The sequence below is a fragment of the Lathyrus oleraceus genome, chromosome 5, assembly GCF_024323335.1.
Source record: "Lathyrus oleraceus cultivar Zhongwan6 chromosome 5, CAAS_Psat_ZW6_1.0, whole genome shotgun sequence".
NCBI lineage: Eukaryota > Viridiplantae > Streptophyta > Magnoliopsida > Fabales > Fabaceae > Lathyrus > Lathyrus oleraceus.
Window position 1 is genome coordinate 13,285,795 of NC_066583.1, and position 10,062 is coordinate 13,295,856.

The following is a 10,062-nucleotide window of genomic DNA, read 5'->3' on the forward strand; positions in this document are numbered from 1 at the left end:
TGCACCCAAAGGTAAGGAGCCAAGATGCTTATGATCCTTGAGGCATTGCAAATGCAATGTTATGATGCCATGAGGGATCTTAGGGTCAAAATTGGGGTATTACAACACCCCAAGAGTAGAAAATCAAGTGGCTGACGCTTTGGCAACATTAACATCAATGTACCAAGTCAGATTCCGTAATGAAGCTCCACTTATTCGAATAGAGAGAAGAGATTAGTCGGCCTACTGTCAATTGATTGAAGAGGAAACTGATGGTAAACCATGGTTTCATGACATCAAGCGCTATCTTCTAAGTCAGGAGTATCCAGAAGATGCTACATTGTTGGATAAGAAAACTTTGAGGAGGTTATCGTCCAAATTCTTTTTGAGCAATGATGTGCTTTATAAGAGAAACCATGACATGGTTCTGCTTAGATGCGTGGATAGACACGAATCAGACATGTTAACCAAGGAGATTCATGAAGGATCCTTTGGAACCCATGCTAATGGGCATGCCATGGCCAAGAAGATTTTGAAAGCTGGCTATTATTGGTTGACCATGGAGTCCGATTGTTTCAGCTATGCTAGGAAATGTCATAAATGTCAGATTTATGCTGACAAAGTGCATGTACCGCCAACATTGCTGAATGTTTTGACATCACCTTATCCCTTCTCAATGTGGGGCATTGACATGATTGGTGCTATAGAGCCTAAGGCTTCCAATGGTCATCACTTCATCCAAGTTGCCATCAATTACTTTACTAAATGGGTGGAGGCTGCTTCATACACCAATGTGACGAGACATGTGGTCACTCGCTTCATCAAGAAGGAGATTATCTCCCGCTATGGAATCCCAAGCAAGATCATCACCGACAACGGTTTAAACATGAACAACAAGACAATGACATAATTACGTGAGAGTTTCAAGATTGACCACCATAACTCTTCTCCATATTATCCAAAGATGAACGGTGCCGTTGAAGCTGCCAACAAAAATATTAAGAAGATCTTGCAAAAGATGGTGAAAACTTATAAAGACTGGCACGAGATGCTACCCTTTGCACTTATCCATGTTTGCCTTGTTGCTAATTGTTGTTTATTAAGTGATTCCGACATGACACAATATTGGAGATGATGTATAGCCTGTTATCTGCCATGTTACCATTCTATACATGCTTGTATACATGATCGTCTATGTGACTGCATATCTCTATTGGTTGTTGAATTCATCGTTGCCTTAATCATTATTGTTGCGCTGATTATTTTCATGCATACTTGCCTTGATTTGCTCGTTGATATTTCCATCATTACACTGATCTTGCACTGTTGTGGTAGTGATTCCAATTCAATGACACAATGATCTTGCATTATTATGGCATTGGTCTTAATTCTGTTGTTATGCTAGGTCTTGCATTGTTGCGGCATTGATTTTTGATCCTTTTGTTACACCCACATTTGCAATGTTCTCACATTAATATTGATTTTATAGTATGCACTAATGTTTGGCACTGATTATGCACTAACGTTATTTATACACATGCCTCTCTTGTTTGCAGAACTAAAAGATGAAAATCTAACTCTGACAAAAGAAAGAGACTCCACAAATAAACAATGTTTGAAACTTGAAGAAGCTTTATCTCAAGACCCACAAACTTCTAACACAATGATATATAAATATGAAAAATCTTTTCAAAAGTTTATGAAAAATGGGATATAAAGAAGCAGAATGGCATCCATGATTTATGGAGTCAGTCAGAATAATAAAAGAGGAATAGGGTATGATCCTAGTGAAGATAAATCTTCCACAGATGACAAACTAAAATCTTATTTTTCTTATCACTACACACATGCACAAGCACAACGTTTTGATAATGCTAGAAAACCCATAGTTTTAAGAAACTCTGGGAAAACTAATCACAAAGGACCCAAAAGATTCTAGGTACCAAAGGATAAGATTGTTTATGTTGCAGATATCTTATGCAGTAGAGTTAAAACACCAATCATGCTACCTGGACTCTAGATGCTCGCGACACATGACAGGAAGAAAGTATATGTTCCAAAGCCTGGAACTTAAAGATGTTGGCTTCGTAGGTTTCAGAGGAAATTAGAAAGGAAGAATCAGAGGCTCTAGAACTAATGGTAATGGAAATCTTCCCTTTATATCTGATGTTCTCTACGTAGAAGGATTAATGCATAACATGTTATCAATAAGCAAATTAAGTGATAACGGTTATGATGTAATCTTCAATCAAAAAACATGTAAAGCAATTAATCAGAACAATGGAATAGTTCTATTCATTGGCAAGAGGAAAAACAACATTTACAAAATAAATCTTTCAGATCTATAAGATCAAAATGTAAAATGTTTGATGTATGTTCACGAAGAGAAATGGGTATGGCATAGACGCTTGGGCCACATTAGCATGAGAAAAAAATCTCAGCTAAATAAACTCAAGTTAGTCAGAGGTCTACCTAAGCTGAAGTTTTCTTCAAAAGCTCTGTGTGAGGCATGTCAGAAAGGAAAATTTTATAAAACATCCTTTAAAAATAAATTTTTTGTTTCCACCTCTAAGCCTCTGGAACTTCTTCACATTGATCTTTTTGGGCCTGTTAAGACAGTGTCAGTCAATGGAAATAAGTATGGACTGGTCATTGTTGATGATTTTAGTCGCTGGACATGGGTAAAATTCCTAAAGCACAAGAGCGAGTCTCACTATATATTCACTAACTTCTGTTCTAAAGTGCAAAACGAATTTGACTCTAAAATAATCAGACTCAGAAGTGATCATGGTGGCGAATTCGAAAATAAGTTCTTTGAAGAACTGTTTGATTCTAATGGAATATCCCATGATTTCTCCTGCCCTAAAACTTCACAAGAAAATGGAGTTATAGAAAGGAAGAATAGGACACTCCAAGAAATGGCCAGAACCATGATCAACAAAACAAATGTGGCTAAGCACTTTTGGGCTGAAGCAGTAAATACAGCGTGTTATATTCAGAATAGAATCTCTATAAGACCTATTCTGGAAAAGACTCCTTATGAACTGTGTAAGGGAAGAAAACCCAACATTTCTTATTTTCGTCCTTTTTTATGCTCATGTTTTATTCTTAATACTAAAGAACATCTGAACAAGTTTGATTCAAAAGCACAAAAAGGTATTATGTTAGGATACTCATAACGCTCTAAAGGCTACAGAGTATACAACATAGAAACCAAAATTGTGGAAGAATCAATACATGTTAGATTTGATGATAAGCTTGACCCTGAAAAGTCAAAGCTAGTTGAGAAACTTGTATATTTGGAGATAACTTTTGCAGGCTCTGACGAAAAGACTAAAGCATCAGAAGAAACTGAGAAACAAAGTCCATATGCAACTGAAGTTTCAACTATCCAGAAAAGATCAAGAAACCGCCCTAACATCTCTGAAGACTTGATTCTGGGAAACAAGGATGAACCGGTCAGAACCAGGTCAACATTCAAAGTATCTGAAGAAACTCCTCTAGGATTAGTATCTCTGATCGAGCCTACTTCCTGTGATGAGGAACTTCAAGACAAAGACTGGGTCCTGGCAATGAAAGAAGAACTGGATCAATTCTCAAAGAATGATGTCTGGGATCTTGTCCCAAAGCCTAAAGGAACTCATATTATTGGAACAAGATGGGTATTCAGAAACAAACTGAACGAAAAAGGAGAAGTAGTCAGAAACAAAGCACGACTGGTGGCACAAGGTTACATTCAACAAGAAGGCATTGACTACAATGAAATCTTTTCTCCAGTCGCCAGGTTAGAATCTATTTGCTTACTTGTTTCTTTTGGTGTAAATCATTCCATCAAATTATATCAGATGGATGTCAAGAGCACATTCCTTAATGGTTATATATCAGAAGAAGTGTATGTTAATCAACCTTCAGGTGTTGAAATTTCTAAATGTCCAGAACACGTTTTTAAATTGAAAAAATCATTGTATGGTCTAAAACAAGCTCCTAGAGCTTGGTATGAAAGACTAAGCAACTTTCTCCTGGAACATGACTTTATCAGAGGAAAGGTTGACTCTACAATCTTCTGTAAAAACATTAGAAATGATCTAATGATATGCCAGATATATGTTAATGACATTATTTTTGGTTCAGCTAACCCCTATGTGTGTCAAGAATTCTCTGAGCTAATGCAGGCAGAATTCGAAATGAGCTTAATGCAAGAACTAAAGTTCTTTCTAGGAATTCAAATCAATCAAGCTTCAGAAGCTACCTATGTATATCAAAGTAAGTACATAAAAGACATTCTGAAGAAATTCGAAATGGTAGAATGCAAACCTGCTAAGACACCTATGCATCCAACCTGCATTCTGGAAAAAGAAGAAACTAGTCAGAAGGTTTGTCAGAAGCTCTATCGTGGTATGATAGGCTCTCTTCTTTATCTGACGGCTACACGCCTTGATATTCTTTTTAGTGTATGTCTTTATTCTAGATTCCAATCAGATCGTAGGGAATCTCACTTAACAGCTATTAAAAGAATCCTAAGGTATCTGAAAGGAACCCCTAACCTTGGCCTGATGTATGAGAAAACATCAAAGTATAAGCTCTCTGGTTATTGCGATGTAAATTATGCAGGGGATAAAATGGAACATAAAAGTACATCTGGGAACTGTCAATTCTTGGGAAATAATCTCATATCGTGGGCCAGCAAAAGACAATCAACCATCGCCCTGTCTATTGCAGAAGCAGAATATATATCAGCTTCACTCTGCACTACTCAGATGCTCTGGATGAAAAATCAACTAGAAGACCTTCTGATATTCAAGAGTAATGTTCTTATCTTCTGTGATAATATTGTTGCCATATGTTTAAGTAAGACTCATATCTTGCATTCTAGAGATAAGCACATAGAAATAAAACATCATTTCATCAGAGACTATGTTCAGAAAGGGGTAATATCATTAAAATTTATTGATACAGACCATCAATGGGATGATATTTTCACTAAACCTCTCGCTGAAGACAGATTCTCTTTTATTCTGAAAAACTTAAAAGTTGAAATTTGCCCAGAATAAACCAAATGTGCTTCTCTGAAATAGCAAAATAAGACTCTGAAATAAACATCTGGTGTCTGGATCTGACTCTGATACTTCTACCAGTTAGGAGTTATCTGAACCAGAAATCCTCAGGATCCAATCTTTTGGTATTCCTAAAGATCAGATAAATCAACATGTGGGGTATCATGCGTCTGACTTTGGATCTTCTAGACATCTGTCTAGCAAAAATCAAGAGACATACCGTTGAGATCTCCTCAAGAAGTGTGCTGATTTCAGGATTAGACCTCCATCATGGGCTGTAATCATTTCTCCCCTAAGCGTCTAAACTTGGATAATGTGCATCATAAATTTCATAATTTCATAATTTCATAACTGCCTCTAACACTGTCGTTTTGCATGCATCTCTTTGGGTATTTATACTTTTCGCTCATCACAATCTCACACTTTTACACTCGCGTCCTACACAAACCCCTCTCTCTCTCAGTTCATCATCTTCATCAAGTTCTTCATCTTCTTCAAGAAAGTTCTTCATACTTCAAACTATTTCAACAATTTCTACATGGATGCTCAAGAACAATCCGTCTATAACTACTCTCAGCAGATGGAATCAACTGATCAAACACCCATTTCTACTCAACAAACAACTACAACTACTGGTGTCGTTTCAACCTCAATCTACAGAGAACCACACATTCTTGACCGTGAACCTCACGTTCATCTTGCCACGCCATTTGAGAAGCTTGAGGTACTGTGTGAATCACTGGTAGATTTTGACAATATGAAGCGAAATGGCATAGAACTCACTAAGGAGTTAATAATGCAAGGGTGGGAAACCTACTTTCAGAGACTCTACGGTCATGTGTACACCTATCTGGTAAAGGAGTTCTGGCGCTTCGCAAACTCAGATGATCACTATATCGTCTCTCACATTCTGGGAGTCAAAATAGTCATCACTGAGAAGTCAATAGCCTCCCTTTTGATCATGGAAAAGACGGGGGGAAGAAGAATCTACAACATCAATCCTAGGGAAAAGTACTTGTCCTAGGAAATAGCCCCCACCATCTTTCAACAGAACGTTGAGGGCAAACACTCCAAGAATAAAGAACTTCATCAGAATCTCCGTGTATGGCTGAAGATCATCCTGGGCACTATCCATCACCGCCCTGCATCAAACTCTTCTAGCTACATTAAGACGGATCAGAAGTGCATCCTTTACTGCATCCACAAAGGGCTGAAACTGAATCTGCCAACGCTGCTCTTCAAGTATCTCAGAGATTCTGTCAAAGATACCAGAAACAATATGAAGCCCGAAACCTACATTCATCTGGGAAGACTCATCTTTGTTGTTCTGATCGAGAGTGGGTTGATGGGCCACCTGATTCGTCACAATCTGATGGAGGATGTCACTGTTGACATTGGAAGACCTCAGAATGCTCGAAATCTGAAGAGCATGGGGGTGATTGAGAAAGTCAGAGCTAAACTAACTCTAGACACTTCCTGGGAAGCACTCAAGGATCAGAGGAAGATTCCCAACGGTCTCTACCTCTTCTCTGATATTGACCCTCCAAAAGTGGTGGCTCACTATCTGAAAGACCTTGCAAGCCAAGGGGTGGATATTTCTGAGTTCTCTGTGGACTAGCTACCTGAGCATCCACCAAATTTGATGAAGAGACAACGGGAGCCATCTGAGAAGTCCAAGAAGGCAAAGAAGGAAAAGTTGGAAGAAACTTCTGGGTCAAGACCTCCAGTCCCTCTAGCTGATTCTCCAAGTAAGTCTATACCTCCCTCTCGCTATGTTAAATTAAAGCCTATTGCTTCTTCTCTCCCCCAAACCACTCCCATCTACACCCCATCAGAAACACCACCCTCCACCACCGGACCCTCTAACCCACCATCTCTAAAATTTAATCTCACAACCACTACCCTACCCGTTTCTGAAGAAGAAATGATTAACAAAACCACTTCACCATCATCTTCCACACCCTCATCCCCACCATACTACATTCTCTCATCTGACAACGAACCCTCTGACCCCCAAACCCCACTCTAGCTCAACTTCAGGCATGTGCTTTGGCCTCACAACAACCACCATAACCTGAACAAGAAGTCACCTCTCCACCCCCTGAACAACAAAATCCACCTCCATCTGATCAACCTCAAACACCACCCCCTGAACAACAAACAAATCCACCATCTGAACAACCACAAACACCCCCTCCTGAACAACCAGCACCTTCACCCTCTGAACATCAACCTAGTCCACCACTTGAACAAACAACACCACCTCCCTCTGATATTCCCCCGCTACCAACCTCTGAAGCTATCATCACTCCTACTCAAAATCCCGCTGACACCAATCCAAATCCACCATCCTCCCCATCCTCTATCCCTGAACCAGAAACTGCCTTCCCCATATTAGAAGAAGCAATAACTTTATTTGCAGAGTCTTTAGTGGAGAAGATCAAGTCTCTGTCTGTCAACTCTGGCATCAGTGATGATCCATTTGCAGTGAGGATCCACTAGAATAGAGTGATCAGATGGATGACCTCTAAAGCCTTCAAACTGAAAGGCCTCTCTGAACAAGTCCGCAACGACTTTATCAGAGATGCTGGAATAAGGCCACAGGCTCGCTTGGCCAGAGAGGCTAAGGAAAAGGCCAGGAAGGAAGCAGAAGAGAAAGCTCTCCTGGAAGAAGAGCAACGAATCATAGAAGTTGAACAGAAGGGTGTTGTTGCGGATGCTGCTGAGGCTGAGGCAAAAGTAAAAGTCGAAGCTGAAGAGGCAGCACACATTGCTGCAGAGGAAGCTGCAAAGGCCAGTGTTGATGCTCTGACTCAGGGGGAGCAATCTAACTCTGGTTTCGCCCCTCTGGTCTTGAAAACTCTGGAGGAACTACAAAAGGAACAACAAGTTGTGAGAGCAAGGTTGGACCATCAGGACTCCGTCAACAACAACATTCAGAACCTGCTGACTTAACTGCTCCAAAGGATGCCTCCGCCTCCAAACCCTTAGGCACTTAGGATCTTTGTTTTTGTTGTTTTTCCTCTGATGATTTTCTTCTTATGCTTTTTGATATATGCTTTCATTGCTGCCTATCTGTACCCGTTTTTCTCTTATATATGAATATGTGGTCCTTGTCATACTGTCTTTTTGAGTCTGACAAAAAGGGGGAGAACTAAAAACAACTCTGATGAAAATACATATCTAAACCTCTTAATACACTGCAAACATTAATATCTTAATGATTTATGAGAACTAAATTTATGCAGGATAACAACTAAAGTATAAACCAACTACCATACAAGGAAGGTCTGGTAAGAACTTCTGATAAATCTGATGATTTAACACAGGGGGGTCCCCTATTCTTATCTAATTCTGAGATATTATTTACCGTTTCATCATCACTCTAACTTGTTTTGTCATCATAAAAAAGGGGGAGATTGTAAGAAAAAATTTAGTTCTACAATGTATCTCTAAGATTTTGATAATAACAAATGATGAAACAAAAATGGTACCCTAACAAAATATTTCTAAGTATGCAGGACTCTAATCAAAACAGTCATATAAACTTCATCAGATACAGAATCAAGCTCTATGATACCACTTAGAAGACACGCGAACAGAAGCTCTGACTCTGATCAAATGCAAGCGCAAGCTAAACAGAAGAAGTCAGACACTCTGAAGTGGAAGAATGACTCTAGAATCTGAAGACGTACGTGTAGCGGGGTATTCGTTACCTTTAGATTTATTGACTAAATCAAAAGTAAATCATACAATTCAAGTCACCACCGTACTTCTATTTATCCAAAGGAAAGGTTAGAAAGCGAACAAAAACCGAGAAGTTTTATCAAATCAAAAATTAATAAAAATGTCAGAGATCGGGGTAAGGGGGTTGTTTATGCAATGGGAAGGTTTTAAGCACCCAAAACATCCTAGGTACTCCTAGGGATCCCTTTTCACAATTTGTTGTAAGGTAGGTTGGTATTTGTGAAAAATTATTTGTGCAAACATTATTGGGGAGATGAGAGAAGAATGTACAAATTATTTACAATTCTTGTGTTTGAATGGATAAACCCATTGCCTACGTACCATCTTAAAAAGGTAGGATCAAAACCTCATAGTTCGGGGTAAAAATCTCAAAACAAGTTGGTGAATTGATTGGTCCAAAAGCCTTAAGGTCTTTTGTTATCAAAGGGAGAAAACTCAACCTAAAACCAAAAATCCACCATGTGAGAAGAGCTTCAACATGCTAGTGAGGGGTTAACCCTATAATAAGCATGGAAGTCTTATGGTACATCACTAAGGATATAGGTGAGTATTATATCATCCACTAAGATAACTCAAACCTAATATCTAATGTTTATGAAAAGCTTTGGCAAAAGTGGCCATTGAAACCACAAAAAAACAATTGAGTGAGTTGTATTTACCAATGAAAAGTATTTACAAAATATGGTCAAAGTTGACTTAAGGATTCAATTCAAAATAAGTGTTATGAAAAGAAGTTTGGAAAATCAAAAGCATAATGCTTAGGTTTCTAATTTTGAAAACAAATGTTAATGTTTGTACAAAAGTTTTGGCTTGGGTTAGAGTTGAGGGAAGAAGAAGAATGGCTAAGTCCTAAACATACAAAGATGAAGGAAGAGAAATAAAACCACAATGGAGTTCCCTTCTTGAGATCATAGTGATGATCCAAGTTGATCTCTTTCCTTTGGAATAAGCAAGCAAATAAGAAAATAACTCAAGCAATCATTCAAGCAGGCAAGCTCTTAGGAATCTTCCAATGGCTTTTGTATCTCTCACTTGGGATGCTCATGACAATGGTTCTTCTACTTGGATCAAATTTAGGATCCCTAACACAAGAACACACACATCAAAAAGTTCCACAATGCAAACAAAGAATGGACAAGAGTGAGTTTAGAGATTAGGATCCTTTCAAAGTCCTCTTCAAGGTTAAGCATTCTAAAGGCATGAGGCCTAGTTGCTCTTTGACATTTTTCTCTTTTTATAGCATTCTAAAGGCATGAGGCCTAGTTGCTCCTTGACTCCTTTT

At 38.6% G+C, this 10,062-nt stretch overlaps 1 protein-coding gene across 1 annotated transcript; it reads left to right on the top strand.

Moving 5' to 3' along the window:
- The first annotated feature begins 5,571 nt into the window (after positions 1–5,571).
- On the top strand, positions 5,572–7,988 carry LOC127078457 (uncharacterized). Its single transcript, XM_051018911.1, has 4 exons — positions 5,572–5,886; positions 6,652–6,781; positions 7,117–7,483; positions 7,616–7,988. The coding sequence occupies exons 1-4, from the start codon at positions 5,572–5,574 to the stop codon at positions 7,986–7,988; spliced, it is 1,185 nt and encodes a 394-aa protein (XP_050874868.1).
- The last annotated feature ends 2,074 nt before the right edge of the window (positions 7,989–10,062 follow it).